Source organism: Apus apus, chromosome 2, assembly GCF_020740795.1.
Source record: "Apus apus isolate bApuApu2 chromosome 2, bApuApu2.pri.cur, whole genome shotgun sequence".
In the NCBI taxonomy this organism is placed as follows: domain Eukaryota; kingdom Metazoa; phylum Chordata; class Aves; order Apodiformes; family Apodidae; genus Apus; species Apus apus.
In genome coordinates this window covers 25,503,131-25,521,401 of record NC_067283.1, presented here as the reverse complement: position 1 = coordinate 25,521,401, position 18,271 = coordinate 25,503,131, and the positions used below count along the sequence as shown (strand labels likewise).

The following is an 18,271-nucleotide window of genomic DNA, read 5'->3' as shown; positions in this document are numbered from 1 at the left end:
TTATGCTGTGCTTTGTTGTAGGAGATGGAGCAAAACCAGTATTTGATTAGAGTATGACTGCAGCCTTCACAGAAAGGACATTCCTAAGTTTCCAGGTACAAAGCTCATTTTCTAGTAAACTATAAGGAAATTTGTTAGATGACTTCAGGAGTCTGAAATAGTTTTAAACAACTGCCTAGATATTTTACTAATATAAAGTATAAGAATAACAGAAAGGCTATCCAAGCTCGTTCTACCTATTTTCCCTATTTCTTCTTATTTTTGAAAATCTAAGACATTAGTGATAGAAAGCACATATAATGCCAGCTAGTTCTGGAACAGTCACAAATTCCAAGATGGGAAATTACATTCTGACTATCTAAAACCCTTTTTAATGGTATAGGATATTCACTTCTGCATTCCCAGCTGTTACTTTATATTGCATACGTTGTATGTTTTTGAGTTTTCTTCTTTTAATGAGTATATTTCAGCAGAAAAGGAAAAAGTTGCTGCAATAAAAGAAACTTGGGGAAATGGAAGCTGTTATAGAAATATAAGATGTTTTTATTCTTGCTAGCCATCGGGGAGAGGGGACCACATGAAACAGGGGGGACACACGAAATCATCAGTTAGCTCAACTCAGCTCAAACATTCTTGGCATCTACAAGAAGAAGAAAAATAAAATGTAAAAAATAACAAAACAATTTTCTTTCTGATGTTACATTAGCAGACAGCAGGAGTGAATCCAGCTGACACAATACCAATATAAATTGCTGCAGATCTTGTTAATCAAATGCTTTACTGTGATTAGTCTTGATTGTTTGCAATGACATTGAGTTATCTAGTGATTCTGAAACATTCCAACCTGGAATACTAAGTCTTTATTTAGTTATAGTATTATTATCCAACAATACTGAACTAAGACTTGAATACCACTAACATTTTTCCATAATAAAGAGCCTGTGTTTTTCACACACACAGAAAAAAAAAAAAAAAAGAAAAAAAAAAAAGAGAAAAAACAATGTTTACCTTACAGGTGTTTAATAGTGGGTTTCATATTTCAAAATACATCACATATATGTTTCCTATCTGGCCACTAAGTCATTTGCTGAGCCTGGCGAAGCTGCTTACTTTTGCTGAAAATCCTTGATTAATTTCTTTGCCTTGTTATATTTCTTCTCCAGAGCCTGATACTGGCTTTGCGTCTCCTTGAGGTGCTCATTCACCGTGTGACACAGGGTTTGGGCCTCAATCCAGTAACTCTCTAATTTCATCATCCTTTCCTTATTCTCCTCAATGTTCTGCTGGAGTTGGGTCTTCTCCAATTCCCACCTCACCTTCTCGTTCTCAGCAGCCTGCAGCTGAGGAAGGGTGGAGATGCCAGTCAGTAAAAACATGCAAAGTGCAGCCTAATCATTTAGGATGAATTCAAACAACATAAATAGTGAAATTCAGTGAATGAATAGCTATAAAAGTAATATGCTAGCAGCGAAAAGAGCATTCAAAGACAAGGAACACAGGCTGATATGTACATTATTCTTCCTCATAAAATGAAATAGAAGCTTTGCTCTGTGTAGGCAGAGCAGCCCCTATGATCTCTAGGATATACTAACATGCTTTAAAAATGTCAGTAGGGGATGTTCAGGCAAACTGCAGCAATCAGCACTGGGGTTGCATTTTGCTCTCTGCATCTGAGTCAGGTGTTACAGAACATTCACACACTTTTATACAATGAGAACTCTTATTTTAGAGGGAATCTGATTTCCAGGTTCTACATTTGATTTCGGAACAATTTAGAAAACCATAGGGAAAAACTCAATTGCATCTAATCTAGCGATCTGCTTTTTTTACCCAAATTACAAAGTCTATTGAATTCTAACGAAGTCTATGTTCATGTAATAATGTTAATCTAGAAAGCCAAACAAAAGAGGCTGAAGTATAACACAAAATGTAACACCAGGTCATAACCTAGAACCTTTTTTCATTTAACCAAGCACAGAGTTTGCATCCAATAATGAAACTACACTAGAACTACTACTAGGATAAAGAGAACCTGTTGTAAGTATTTTTTGCATGTTTTTGTTAAACTTGGTCACTGAGTTGTAAGGAGCTGATATGAAAAGAAAAATATGCCCTCACTGTTGAAGATTTCAGGTGCAAATTCTGCCAGTCACATCAGCACTGCTCCACTGCTCCATCACAGTTCCACTGTGAGTTCCACTATTTGGCACCAATGAAGTCCAATGACTTTTTCCAAGTGGCTTTATAGAAGTTCAGATTTTACTGTGGAGTTTATAATAAACCTTAGCTCATTTGCTAGTTTTTTTGCTAGGCTTCTCACTTCCTAGCAGGAGCTAGTTCTAGGTCTGAATGTTTGGTGCTGGGTAAAGGCAGGGTTGGCTCAGCAGCTTGCATATTTAACTCACAGAATTTATGCAAAACAAAAAATGCCTTAACATCCTTGTTTACTTATCAAGACTATTTCATTTGCTCTAGGCAGTTCTGCTGGCATCAAAGATGATGCATACAGAAAGAAAATAACTTGTTTGCAGTTTTATTAGCAATATTCCTAAACTTGCCACATTTTCTTGAGATCTCTTCCAAACACTAGGTAAAGAACTCCAACAAAAAAAGGAACATTAACCTTAATCTTGCAAAGGGATTTGCAGGATGAATGTTTACACCCACACATCACTGCCATTAAGTCAATGGGGCAAAGATTTCTGACTTTCTGAACTAAACCAAGAACTGTCCCTAAAGAAAACAGATTCACCCTGAATTTTTTTTAACAATAATCTATGCAGATTTGGTAAATTATATGAAAAACACACCGATTTTGTGCATAACAGTTGTGCAAATAGTTGCTAGAAAGAAATAACAACCGAAATATTTTACTGAAGTACAATTTTCTCTTTGTCTTTTTATTTCCTTTATAATGTATTCAGACTCAAAAAGATGTCATTATAAAAGCTAATATTACTCAGCAAATGGATTATGATTTGAGGTCCCATAAAGATTATCCTACTACAAAAAATACAATTTCTTTTTATTGCAATAGCAAATTCTATCTAACAAATAGCTACCGATTGTGAGATGATGTTTTCTGTTAAACTGGTAAGCTTTTTCCTTTCTAGAGTATCATTCAAAAGGAACCGCAGCAAGATGAAACAGCTCTTTTTCTACTGTATATAAAAACTATAAATAAATGAGGTTTTTAACAAATAATGCCAAAAAAGGAAGTAACATAAACAAGATATTTTACCATCACTTGCAAATAAATCCTTACTAACCTAGATTTGAATATTCAATCAAAATATAATTTAAACAGCCGACAAAATGCATTAGAATTGTAAAACTAGAAACCTTCCATTTAGGCATTATTATATCCCTTAAAATGTATGTTTAACAGAAGCTACCCAAGTTGGCAGTTTCTCTTAATAGCAGCACTTAAGATTTTACTTGAAACTTTGAATAGAGAATATACACCAAGACAAGATTTAGCTGAGCCACTGTGCTTCCTAATCAGTCTCTAATAAGGATGTTGACTTCTCCACCCACATCCAGATATGTCTTCAGATCTGATTTTGTATGAGAGGAAAACCCCAGCATGTATTAACCATAGATTGATTCTTACCTTTGTCTTCAGCTTCTGAATTTCAGCTTCTGTAACTGCATGTTTGATTTGCAACTAAAATATAAAATAAACAAGTGAAGTCACAGAGTACTCCAGTATTTTTAAAGCCTGTGCTGCAAGTTGAATACCTTATTACACAGCAGAAGGCCTTGAAGAGTGCTGCAGTGCAGTAGATTGTAAATTAAAATGTCTAGCTTGCAAAATGACTCAGTCTGTGCAACCTAATTAAAGATAGGATGCCATCTAACCACTCATAATTTCAAATCAGAACATCCAATCTGTTTAGCAAAACCAAATGTCTAATGCTGAGACCAAAAGGAAAAAAAAAAAAAAAATGTTATCCTGCTGGGCTTTGCTCTCGTCTGATATGAACGTGATATACATGCCAGTGTTGTCAGAAAGTCCCACTGCATTGATTAAAGCAGGCACATTACAAAAAAAACAAATATGGAAATAAGTGATTTAACAACTCAAGAAGTCAGGAAAACCCTGAGGCCAGATTCCACACAATTATTTCATGCAAGAGAAAAGGTAAACTGATGCTATCCTGCTGCACTATTAGCTAGAGTTATGCTGCTCAAGCTAGCTAATCTCAATTGAGAGCAGTTACAAGGGGAAGCTGTAAACAACAGGAAGCAGCATTCAAGCACAAGAACCACAGCAAGCAGATTACCAGGCCAGGCAGTGTGCTAAAGGCTGCGGTTACATCACCAGCAGCGTGCCCCAGGGACAGGGGAGCTGCACAGTGAATGGGTCAGTGCCAAGGACCTGGCATCCACCTGCCCACTTCCTGGGGGAATTTCTTTTGGACTAACCTACATGAGCCTGATCCTGTGGAGTGAATACTCATTAGCTCTTTGAATGTATTAGGCAACACCCTGACACATCCTCAGTTTTACCCCAAAGGTCTGCTTTTTGCAGGCTCCCTCTGAAGTACGAATGGAACTGTAGCATCAACAGCATAACCTTATTCCAAATGGGAATGATCACACACATGCACTCAGCACTGGTCTGCACCTGAAACTCTGCTTCTATGTTATTCAAAGCAGGCAGCATGTGCCAACTTCTGACAGGTCTCAAAACTTTAAATCTAAAGCACTATTTAATCTGAATCAGTGACTTGGGCATTTTGGGTTGAGGGCAAGGCAATATCTGAATTACAGCCTGAGCTGGCACTGCAGTGGAGATAAAGCCTTTGTCTGTTATTTATGAATACCAGGAAGAGCTACAGAAAAGCATGTTTTACATGGGTTAATTCTCTTACAAGACTAACAAGAGCCTTCAGGAATAGTTTATGTTGAGCTAATGGAGTACACAAGGGAGTTATACTGAACTAGAAATTATAATCTCTGGTGAAGCAACGACTACATTAATGAATACTGAACTGTTAGTAAAAAAATGTACAAATAATTAAAATGAGAAGTTCTGGAGGAGAGGAGTAATCTTCAAAATAACAGGAGCTATCTCAGAGCTAATTAGTACAAGTATCTTTGAGAAATGCCAAGCTACTTTTGAAATTCCTTTTTCATGGGACCCCTTCAATGCACTTCTGGCACAGGCACTGCACACTCTCAGATGCAGTTTGGTTTGCACATCAGCCTTAACTGATCTAGTCAATAAACATAGTCCTTTCTGATGGAGAATTACTGAACTTAGGCTGGAAGAAACAAAGGAGACACTGATGCATCCAGTTCTACCTGAGGAATAGTTGAAGAATCTGCTTTCCATGGCTCATTTCTTAGTTACTGTCTCCAGAGGAGACTCTAGTCACTTCTTGTCCCTATGATGTTACTTACGTTTTGCACTTTTTGACTTTGCACTGAGAAGTGTAATGAATCTTCAAGAGCTCAGTGAAAGCAGATGTAAGATCTCATTTCAAATTAAACCAGTCACTGAGTAGAACAGTTTACAGACACTTGTCAAGTGCGGAGCTATACCAGGCGCACCAGCAGGTGGAACATGCAGTGGTCTTGCCCTGAGCACAGAGCTAACCCATGGATCACTCAGGGGTCCTGAGCAAGGGCCACATGAGAGCAGGGCTACTAGTCCAGGATGGAGAGATGCCACTGCAGCTGTGAACAGGGCACTTGGCAGCCCTGGAACTGGTGTTAACAGCAAGAGATGCTACTCCAACCAGCAGAGCAGAAGCTGAGAAGGAAATATACCTTTTCCCAATTACACATAGTAGAGGAAACTAAGGAGATACTTTAATTAGCATTTGCAAGAGGTTACTTGGAATTTTTAAGCTTACTCAGTTCAACCTCTGATTTGCAATTTTCAGAGATTGAGAACTGTTTTTTCTCGTAATTCCATTTCTGTTAGTAGTGAAAAATTATGAAAGAACCATCTCAAAATGTTATGGTGTTTATAAAGTGCCCAGGCCTTTGCTTAGTTCTGCTGCCTCATTGTTTTGAAGAGATAAAATCAGGGGAAGGATGGATGAGCAGACTTTGCCCTTTGTAGAGTTTATAATGAAATCAAAAGTCCAGGTCTCAAAGCCTTAGGCTACCTGCTTATAGTCCATTCCCTTCTCTTCTGAAAACCCCACAAACCAGTAAGCAGCATTTAAACAGCTTATTAATGCATATAAACCCCCTTCAAACTGTTGCATAAATGACAATCTGCTCAGGTACAGATGGTTTCAACAGTTATTTTTATACTCTCTTATTAAGTCAAAAAAAAAAAAAGAAGAATACTGAGCACCCAGTCAGATCATTGAATCAGTGCATGGTGCAGCAGATCCCACTGAGGCAGAAGAAAAAAGACACTTCCCTGTCAAACAGGTCAATGTGTAGCCGGACATCTATTTTGGGCTTCTTTTTTTCTTTTTTTTTTTTTCTTTTTTTTTGACAGAACTAATTATGCTTGCAGAATAGATGAGAAACACTAACATTTATGGGTCAGAAATACATACATTCATACATACATTTACGGGTTAGACTGAAAAATGGGCAAGGTCAGTTGTTTGGCAAGGAAACTGGCCTCCCCAGGTAAAACTTTTAAAGCAAGTTTTCTAATAGGGGAACAGAAACACCTTACTCCATGTTCCATATAATGCCAGATGGATCCTTGGCAGATACTATTTTGTATTTTTATGTTTTCTAAGTCAATATAAAACTCTGAAGGCTTCATTTTAACAAAAGACATTTTGAGTAATTTTTTGGCATATTGCCTTTGCAAAGATGTCTAGAAAATATGATTGTCCTCAAAACTATATATTTTTTTAAAAATAAGATATACAAAAATATAGCTTGAATTTATCTAAGACTGCAAATGGTAGAATAGGATGAAAAGCTAGTAGATGTTAAACATCCAGAGTACAGTGGGAAAGAAAGTACCCAATGGAATCTAATAATTCCTTGAAAATTTCTATATAACAATTATATTTATTACAAATAATAATGACAACAACAACAAACAATTTTTCATGTATTTAATTACGATGTGAAATATAATACCTAATTCTTACATTAGATGCCCCTTCTCCCTACAAATCCTCTCTTCAATCATCATAGCTGAAGTAAAACTTCTAGCTCCTTCTTTCAAAGCAGTTAAGGAAAATCAGTACAAATTTTCTTTTTTTTTTATATCCAGGAAAACAAGACCTGCAGAAGTACAGTGATTCACCAGGAATGCCCATCTCTCATCTGACTTCCATTCCAAAAGCAAGGCATTTCAAGTAAGAGTGCTCTCAAAGTATGTAAGCACATTTTTCATTGCAAAGACTGAATTCAACTAATTAGGTCAAACTATTATGCTTAAAGATTATGCCCAGCCCACTTGTCTAATACTTTCATTAATCTCTGCAAGAAACAAGAAAGAACAGTTATTCTTTAAAAACAATCCCAGAAAACACTGTGTGGGCTTGTGCAGTGTGATCGTGAACAAGTCCTTTAGTGTTGAAAGAATTCAGGGCAAATACCAAGAAAAATACTTGTACTCACTCAGCAGCAGCCAACAAAATGCAGCTGTGTACTGTTAAAAACAATCAGTGAAACAAAAGTGGCATGCTCCTAACAGCAGGAACTGCGTGGCTTAGTGAAAAAGACCCCATTCTCATGCAGGAGCATTTAATGTTTCCTTCTCAGGCTCTAACCTACAATTAAACTGGAGGATGTCAAAGTCCCTGATCTGCTCTGCACCAGCGTTTTGAGGCCACTAAATCAGACAGGTCTGCAAATAGCTTAAAATCAGCTTGGACACACTCAAGTATGGCAATAGCCCAAGTTGATGGAAACTAATGGTACTAAAGCATAGTTTACAGGTCATTTATTCAAAGGTCAGTGTCTTGTCCATCACTGCATCTGGGTGTTGTATGGCCTTGGTACACTGGCACCACTTTGAGAAAGTATCACTATCAATGATGCCAAATATTAGAAAATCAGAAAGTATTAGAGATGAGAAGACTATACTGATTTGCATAAGAACCAGGAACTTAAAATATGGTGTCAGGAAATGATAATTTAAGCAAATTAAAAAAATGTTTAGGAAACACTGAACAGTAACAGTAGGCCTCCAAAGGATGAAAAGAATACCAGCAGAAAAGGGAAGACAAGTTGCTCAGCAACTGATTACTTTCCATACGTTACTCTCACTAGAGAGTAATTAAAAAATATATTTTTAGAGAATAAAATGTCTGGTTTGAGTGGAAGGAGGGGGAGGGAAGAGGACAGGGGAAAAAGGATAAACAAAGTAGCCTTTCCATTTTAAAACTCCATTCTGGGCCCAGAAGGGCTCTGCTGCTCGAATCTCCTATGAGGTTCTGGCTACTTTCACCCCTTCCATCTTCACCGCATTTAAAAAGAATAATGTTCTTCATTGTCATCACTCAGCCCATTCCTGTGGGCTTAGATAATTCCAATTGTTTCATGTATTTATTTACATCAGAATTCAGTAAAGTTAATAAATAAACCAGATCAAAAGCATAACCTAAAATACAGAGGAAATGCTTCTCAGTACTTTGGTAAGTTAAGTTACATGAACTCAATGACCAAAACAAGTATCACTGATTCAAGCCTCAGTTAGAACCAGTGGATGCTACCTAAATTCTACAATCACAGAGGTCTGGTAAAACACCAGCTTGAAATGTGCCTGCTTCCCCAGTACAGCATCTTTCTATACACATGGCCAAACATATGACACTGCAGTACAATGAAGAGTCACTGTGTAATGGTGTAGGAAGAGCTCCACATGTCCCTTTTCACTGAAATTTAGCATTTTGCTGTTTAGTTGTCCTAATAATTTTGCATTGGAATCTTGTCAAAAAAAGAAAAAAAAAAAAAGAAAAGAAAAGAAAAAGAGAAGAAAAAGCAACGTGCTAGTAGTTAATTAACAAATACTTTGTCTTCCTGGTCAAAAAAATGAAAACTTAGTGCTGAAGCAGAATAACATCTGTGCTGAAAACTTAAATTATACATTACCTTCCATCAATGCAAGTCACCCAAAAGCTGATGGTAAAACAACTCCAGAGAACAGTTCTACTTATTCTAAGCAGAACCTACTGTGCCATTCAACAATACCAAGTATACAAACAGCTAGAAATCAACTCAAGTATTCAAGAGAAAAAACAAGCAATAAGCAATGAAATAACTACAAAATCTAATTCCAGTGAGATATTTCAGGAATATTTTCTGATCTATAACTTACCTCTTTGAATTTGTGAGCAAGCTTGCTGGTGTCCACATCACTGGGAGAGAACATGTCATCATTTTCAGGGAGATCAAACACTTCAATAGCCATGTCACCTCCTGGAAGGACAGGTCCCATGTCTTCATCTTCTTCATCTGTAGCATATTCCCCTGTCTTAATTTTACAGCATTTAAGAAATTCCAGTTATCCTCTTATTAAGCAGAAACTGTTTCAAGAGTAATTAAGGTACTGTGCAAATACAGCACACTGCATCCAAAAAAGGTTATATTTTTCTATAGCTGTATTCCCAGTACTTAGGAATTTGACCAGACAAAAAAAGAACAACAAACACAACTCCACCATAGTATTTCAGAACATTAAGAGAGAGAACAGTAATTAAAAACTTAGTGCTTAAGGACTATTGGCTATATAGTTCAATGGTTTTCACCCCTTTCCAAATGAGGCCTTCTTTTCCATAGGAAGACCTCTCCAAATTTATCTCAAATTTAACATAAAATCTTTTCCAAACAGAAACAAAATCAGAATAGAACTGACAAGACCTTTATTAGTCTTTTGTAAGCCATCTGAAGGCACTAATTCTCCAGTGATATTACAAGCTGAATTTGAAAAGCCACTGTTTTTTTCTTAAACAAATTAACAATAGAAAAGTCAAACTCACAGAGGAAGAGAGGAGCAGGAAAACGAAACAGTGTTAAAGACCAGTTCAGTGACTGAAGTCAGTGTTTACTGAATTTTCACCCTGAATAGGGAGCTGCTTATAGCTAGCTTTAAACAAGAGAATGAGGGTGTTTCTTTTGCTGACAAAAGTTAAAAAAATCATAACCTACCATCAGTATCAAGATTAAACAAAAGAAAAAGTGTGCAATATTAAACCCCAAGTTGCCTAGACAATATTTTGCACATACACCTGTGCTCATCTCTACCCATGCCTGAGGTAGCCGAGTACCACTTGGCATCAGCAGGGCTCCCTCTGGAAGCCTCTGGGAGCATATGGATCCTGAATAGCCTGCAGGCTAAGCAAATGGCTATGCAAACATATTAAATTGCAAACACCTCTCTCAGGGCCACATCTGGATTTATAAAGCTTGGGACTCAAAAAATACATGGAAAAGGAAGGGAGAAGAAAGGGATGCAGTCCTTCTCATGTTAATACAGTGATACCACCAACATTTTGGCAGAACTGCTCAAGATTTTGTTCCTGAGATGAAGGCACGTAACATTATTATCAGATACATACTCCCAGTAGTGCTATGATTATCTATGAGTGTCATTTTTTTTGTCAGAAAAACTTCTCAGAACAACAGGTAAGAACTCAGATGTCCAAACAACAGTTTGAATCTTAACTTCCTACCTTAATTTAGTTTCCCAGATGTTATTTAGGCTTATGTAAATCTCTCTCAATTAAAAAGCAGTGCATGGATAAACATTAAGTCTAGGTGAACGAGTATGCACAGGCAGAAAAGATTTATGTATCCATCCAACAACAGGGTGACATACTTGCGATGAACCATTACCATTTCTTAGATAAACAGCACGTAGAATCATAGAATGGTTTGGGTTGGAAGAAACCTTTAAAGATTATGAAGAATCTATATTCTCCTTTTTAAAAACCACTAAAGTTTTAAAAACCAAAGAAAGCCAAACACACACAGAAAGCATAGAAAGATTTGATAAAATCTTTTGATGATAAAAGAAATCTCAAAAAGAAGGTAAGTAATCAACATGCACAATCCATCTATACTTGAAATGCGAAGCACTTGGTAGGAGAGCTACCCCCGTCTCTCTAAAATACTTAGATATTCTCCAGTGAAATAAACAGTAACCATTTATTTTACATACTTTCTATAAGCTAAGACTGAGAATCTCAGTAGTCTTCAACAACAAAAGTTAACATTTAGTTTTGCTTCTTTTTTCCTTATTTAAAACAGAAGTAAAGACTACACTGTCAGTAAAAGGAAAATTGGCTTCATCCTGGCTCAAACCAGGACACACAAACCATCTCACTGGAGTTTTCAGGCATGTTAGCATTACAGATAAACAAAACAACAACTGAAAATAAATTTACAAGTCTGTATGTCTAGATCTCACAGGCACATATAAAATCTTTTTTTATGCTACACTTGTAGTAATTTCTGATTTTATTTTACTCCCCATGGCTATGTGCAGTTACTATCTAAACAGAAAATCAGGCTGCTAACTCTACTGGCTTTTTCCAGGAGCTGGGAACACCACCTTTACACACCATCAGGGTGGTGAGAAGTGGAACAATTAACTCTAAAATCCCAGCAAGATTCTGATGAAAAGGAATTATTGTTGGGACAATATACTAACATAATCTATGTACTGTTGATTTTGCACTCATTATACCTGAACAATCTCTAAGATGATACACAACTATTATTTCTACATGAAAAAAAAAAATGTTGACAGGTTCATCAGCAATGGCAAGACAATCTCTGAAATGTGCAGAGAGAAGAAAAGAAAAAGGAAGAGGAGGCAGAAACAGGATTGTTAACTAGTAAACTGATGCCCAGTTTACATAAAAAAACCAGATCTGGCTCAGCTACATGTGCATTTTAAAGGAACATATTAATTTAATGCAACATCCTAATTATATTAACCAATTTTAGTAAAAGAGAAAAACAGATTAGTTCAGTTAAAACTGATTCCTACAAAGACTTATTTCTAAAAAGAAATACTTAATACAAAAAGAAAAATAAACACATACGAAGGACTAAGCTATACTAGTGAAAAATTCAAGAGCAGGCAATATTTTACTGGCGTCAGGAGCCAGTGTTTGCAGAGGGCTATCAGGCAGCTTGAAATGAAACAAAGGAAAATCTTGATTCAAACTGCACCTAGCAAGTGTTGATGGGCACAGAAATTTTTGCTTCAATTAATGCAAAAAGTAGTAATCAAAGCAAAATCAAAGCAGTTTGCTCAGGTAAACAAGACAGCAGGTTGACACAAACACATTACAGAACACCAAAATAAATGGGACTTTCGCTTTTGTCTTCAAAAGAACCGGATCCGATCTTAGAATCTAATGAAACACAAATCACAGGTTCAAAGAAACCCATGTAATGTATGTGGTAAACTATGTGAAACATACTTTCCCTGAAAAAATTATCTCTGCTGACTTTTGTTTCACATGAAACCATTACCAGGTTGTTCAGACCCTGTGCCACCAAACTGGAATGGGAAATTCAGTGCTTTACAAGAAGCAGCAAGGCATAGTCAAAAGCTACTTTACTTCCAAACCACTACCTTGTAAGGTAACAGTTACAGTAACTGCCTGAGGTTCTTTGCACTACATTTTGTTTTCTTAGCTGACAACAATAGCAATGTTTTTTTACCAAACAGGTAATGAAAACTTACATGCTCTTGAAGGAAAATCTTGGACTCTACAGTCTGCTTTCGTGAGCAAAATTCCTCCAGGCAAAAGACCTATTTCTCACTTAAGTATCACATGCACAGCAAAAGCTTCTGATATTAGCCATTCATTTTTTCTGTATGCTGTCACAGCTAATAGCACAAAATTATCTTTATAAAGATGAACTGCAACTTTCCACTTTAAAAGGGAAAATGTGTTACATTGCTTCCCTGTAAATTCTTGAAACGGGCCTAACAGTCCCAAGCATAAAGGAGCAGCAGCACCAGTCAGGATAGAAGACACCCCAAATCACCATAACAAAGGCTGCATCGAGCTAAATCTTTTGTTTGTCCTGAAACTCTTCCACAATCAGGGAAAGCTAGTTGAAGAATTATAAAAATAACTCAAATTCACCTCTTACTTTATTTTTTTTTCATAGTTTATATGTAATTCTTTCCAAAAAGCAAAGAAAAATACAATGGTATAGTATCAGTCATTGCTTTTACAGAAGCACTTCATATTAATAATGCTGGAAAAACCCATATTCTCTGAAAAATCTTGTCTAACAAATGTATTCTTTGGGTGTTAAGACATTCAAGCACAATACAGCATTCTTCTTTTTGTGTGTATTAAGATTTTCTTGTATTGCTTTAATGTTGCTTTGCTCTCAGAATTTCCTGATAAATGAAAATTAACCTTAAAGGTTATCTAGTTCCAACCCCCCTTTTGGGCAGGGACACCCCCCACTAGGTCAGTTGCTTTAATGTATTAGAATACATTAAAACATTAGTTGCATAAAACTACTTGTCTATAGCCACAGAGTGAACAGAATTCTGCAATATGTTATTAATTTCACAACCTGCAACACCATACACCGCCTTCAGGTGACCAGGTCATCTGCTTTATGTGACTTATGCCATTCACTGTAGAACATGAAGAAGATAGTATCATGCTCAAATCAAAATTCCAAGAAATGGCAGAATTTCACTAAAATGTCCACAGAAGATGGTGTTAGCACAGTGAAGTCAAGAGGTTTCAGTCAAGGACACAGATTCAAGTTGTGCTTAACACACTAAGTATAAAATACAAGGATAGGCTTTCAAGCTTTATTTTCTTTATTTATATATACAACGAATCAAAAGGATGTGGGATTTTATGAAGCTAGAAAAACTGGAGATTAGTAAACTTGTCAGCAGGCTATCTAGAGGCAGCTCCTGAAACAATACACTTTCCCAGCTTTATTGTAGTTAGCACAGGTGCATTGGGAAATGCCAACACTGCCTATTGTAAATAGGACTTGAGAAATCACTAAACCTACTGGCTCTGCTTGGCTTGTGGGAGCTTGACAAGAAATTGTGAGCTGTTGCACATTTATCCTGCTTGTCTTGCATGGACCTCGTTGCGGGCATCCACGTTTTGTTTTTTAGTGTTTGTCAGTTCTGCACAATGTTCTTACAACCATAAAGACTTAAATGAAGTGCATATGAAAGAATGCTGCAACCCTGTGGCAACCTGCAGCCCATGATAACTGCAGATTTTGAAGTGCAGGGATTCAAGGCATTTATATAGTAAATGATGTATCTTTTGGAAACACTGTGTATTACTGTGAATCTTCCCCAACAAATAACTGCTGTGTAACATTCCTGCAAGGCAATGGAATGAAAAGTTACAGGAGGCTAACAAGTGTCTCTCTAATTTAGTATCTGAGTAAAGACCAGTGCACACTGGCAGACAGAAGTCAAAACTGTCTCAATAATGCTGCTAGTTTAAGTAACTTGTATCCTTATAAAATAGTTAGATGCTGTTTGGGCTATGATGAACCCTTTCCTAAACTTCAAAACAGGAAATCCAGCCAGTTGGTGGCACAGATAAAACACCAGGACTTGCACATGCATTCTCTTCTTGTAATTTGATCAGCTTTACCAAGCAGAGTCATGTGCAGTGACTTCAGGACTCAAACACAGATAATCAATTTCCTGCTCCGGAAACCTGAGATGTTAGTGGTGTCTTTGTGGTAAAGTCTCTGAGGCTCAGAATTTGACAGACTCAACAGAGGGCTGAATAAAGACAATTTTCTTGTTTATTTATGCAGCATTGTAGTTGTAGAAGAATATTACCATATTTAAGAACTGTATGAAAATTAATGGGATGGTTTGACAGCTCTTGAGACTGAGCTACTCCTGTATAATTCTGTGCCCTCAGCAAGAAAATCCTCCAGGAATCCAAATATTCCTGAATTCCATCCAGTCACAATAACTTTCAGGAAATGGACTCGAAAGGTAGGGTTTCTTGTACATCTGTGGATATTCATTCAGACACTGTATACTGAGATTTTCTTGCCCAAAAGATAACCTGCGTACCAGAGTCTAAGGAGGCAGGGCTGGCAATGTTGTCTGGCATTTAGTGACATAAACCCAGCCACATTTGCCCTGACAGAATACCGTGAGCCAGAAGTAGGAATGCTCATGTTTGATAGTAAATAGAGCAGAAGTGCTTGTGGTGACCAAAAATGTCTCTGAACTGTGTCTAATGTGCATTAGATCACACCTTCCACTGCATCAATTGCCTGGCAATGGTTCAAGTTACACAAGTTTACTCGGATGGAATAGTCAGGAGACCAAAAAAAAAAATTTAAAAATTCAGGATTGCTGCAGGTTCCCAATAAAATTTACTTCTGGTAAGTATGTAAATTAAGAAAGGGAACCTGCCTCATTGCATACTTTAGTAACCAAACCCCAGCTGTCTATTCTTAGAATAAAGTTTACCACTGTCCTCCCAAATACATATATATTTGGCATCATGCAGTAAATGGTTATGATATTCAATGATCTCAGTGGGTTTGAAAACAGAAGTACTGCATTTGTTCGGAAGTCTAATTCCTTCTCTGTGCAAAAGAGATCTTCATGTGAAACTCTGGATCTCCCCTGGTAGATGTATTTCCTTTCTTCTTCTTTCTATCCTCACATGCTGTGTTGAAGTCCCCTTTGTACTCCCTAAGCTGATGGCCAAAAAGCACGTCATGGTCAGAGAGGTGATCATCTTCCTCCATGTAGTGTTGAGATAAGAAAAGATGCCTCTAACTCTGTTAATTACTTGTCCTGCTTTGATTTCAAACATCCAAAGGTACTACCAATAGAAAATTGTTTGTGCGTTTACTATTTTCTGTGTTAAAAATTTATGAGGTGAACAGGGCTTAAGTGTTTGTAACCACAAAGTCTGTAATTGTATAAGGACAACAAGACACATCACAAAAAGGATCTGACACCTACTCACCCCCGTCCTCTTTCATTATTGTGCTGAGAAACACTTGCATGGCCATCAGTGCAGAAGTGTCACTGTCAGCATCAACACAGCGACAATCCCTACTGAGGGCTGAGGTACCACCAGGATCAGTATCCATCTATCTGGTTTTAATGTCTTCTTTATTGCCAGATCTTGAGTTATGACCTCTGCGTGGTGCATGAAGGTAAGCAACACACACTGTTGGTATTTTTTGCAGGTGGATGGGTCCTCTAGGTAAAAGGTGTAATGCTCCCATTACTCACACAGGTCTGCCTTCAGCCACACATCCTTCTTCGTGTAAGTACACAGTGAGAAGAATTTGAACACCAGACATTTAAGATACACCTCTCCCATCAATGTAGAAGTAACAGGACTATGTTCATCACAAAATGATGGCACAGGTCTTCAAACCCTGCTGTCTACAGCATGCTGTGATGAGCTGTGAGAAGTCTCTTGTTCAAGGCTACAGAAAATGGTCTCTTTTGGAGGAAATTATGGAGCTCTTTCCAGAAATTAACCAAGATCTTGAATTTTAGTTCTAGACCGAACAGAAGTTAGAGGTGTTTCAACAGTCTGACAACAGAGAGGATATGAATTTTCTAGCAATCATGGTCTTGCACAGGCACACACACATTTGCATCCCCAATACAGGCATGCACAACTTTTATTTATATGAGTTAAATATGCACCTCTGACCAGATTATTTCTAAAACATATTAGAATATTTTTATTTTTAATATCAGTGTGAGTGAAAGTACCACTGAGGCTAGATAGGATTTTTACTTAATATTCTAGGACACTTCTCATTGTTCTTACCTATTGCTAGTTTAACAGTGTGCTTCAAAATCTGAGTGTATCCTGACTTTACCTCAAGGGTACTTATTTCCCTACTTCACTGTTTAGAAGCTTTGTCTCAGTACCTAAAACTAAACTGAAATAAATGCATGGCATGAACTGTCAATCTCTCCTTCTCTATTGCCTCCTTCTGCAAATAAAAGAAAAAATCTGGCCTGGGACAAAACCACACTAATACATGGATTGTGGCATTTAAAACATTGATCATGATAATGTGAACTAAAGGTGGTATGGTTGGGCCATGTGGATGGTTGGTTACAGCAACTGCCTTTTACCCAGCACCTAATTTAGGGAGTACACAGACAACAGCCTCTGAAAAAGCTCTCTCCTTAATTTTTCCAAGAATCTTGGTATTTAGGCATATTAGGAATTTTAAGAGAATAGAAAGAAATTATGGAAAATCTACTGCATAAAATGGATAGTTTCAAAACCTTTGTATTGGGACACCGGGCACTAATCGCAAACATCAATACATGCTTCAGACAAGGCAGATTTATTCTTCATCCTGTGGAATATCTGTTCACACAGTACAAGAAGCAGTGTGTGAAAGGGGTCTTACATGGAATTTTCAGAAAATTTCTTAATGTTCTGAATTAAAAACATCATCAATTCTTCTACATATATATAAAAAAAGCCTAAAACTTCCTCAACCTTGTAAAAGTCAGAAGGTGACATTTACCAGTTTTCATTAAAAAATACACTTCCAGTGCAGAAGCCAACGAACTTCATTCCCTTATTTCAGAAAAGCATATACTTCCAGAGAAAGAGCAATGATTACAGAAACAATGACTAATTTCGTATTTGCCCTTATAGAACAAAATAAATATTCTAAATCCAGGCTGAAAAGCTTTCCAGTAACTTTGTTCTTCAAATAAGATTCATCATCAAAATCTGTAAAAATCATTGATAGATGTAATGGAGAAGGCCAGGTTTTGACCTCTGAGTGACAACTAAAAAGCAGGATTTAGGAATACAAAACAGAACATTAAAAAACACTGAGCAGTGACACACTAGATAGTCTCTTACCTCATCATCATCTGCATCATACTGTGCATAATGCTGCTCCAGCAGCTCTCTCTGGCGGCGTTCTTGTTCTAGGGTTTGGCTGATCAGCTGTGCAACTTCGCTCACTTGTCCTGGTTTTTCTCGCCCAATCACAAACCTATACAAAACATGAGTGAACAAAATATTACTCCTATTGTTTTACCCAATTTCTAATTTTTTAGCTGTGTCTTGTAGAGGGTAGCCTTTTCCTCCAAAGATATGTGGCTGTGATTTTTAAAAATGTGTTCTGTGGCTAACATTTGCCAGAAGGGGACTGTGTGCCAGACTAGGAGTGATCAGACCATGAGAGTATTTACATGGGGTTGGAAAAAGAAGTGACCACTAAAGCCTTCTCTCCAAATTTAAATAAAAGAGATTCTCTGAGTTTGAACTTTACAGACACAGACCTAGAGAAGGGCAATCTTAAGAAAACGTATAATTTCTTCTGCTCACTT

The 18,271-nt window shown here is 37.1% G+C and overlaps 1 protein-coding gene across 4 annotated transcripts in view; it reads right to left on the bottom strand.

Annotated features, from left to right (window-relative positions):
* The window catches only part of PPP1R9A (protein phosphatase 1 regulatory subunit 9A), a 140,307-nt gene that overhangs the window by 26,881 nt on the left and 95,155 nt on the right, over positions 1-18,271 (bottom strand). For all 4 annotated transcript variants that reach the window (XM_051612595.1, XM_051612596.1, XM_051612597.1 and 1 more), the window contains exons 6-9: positions 17,799-17,934; positions 9,260-9,415; positions 3,614-3,667; positions 1,111-1,340 (exon numbers count right to left, since the gene is read on the bottom strand). In XM_051612595.1, coding sequence (XP_051468555.1) covers positions 1,111-1,340; positions 3,614-3,667; positions 9,260-9,415; positions 17,799-17,934 — 576 coding nt within the window. The remainder of the gene's footprint in view (positions 1-1,110; positions 1,341-3,613; positions 3,668-9,259; positions 9,416-17,798; positions 17,935-18,271) is intronic.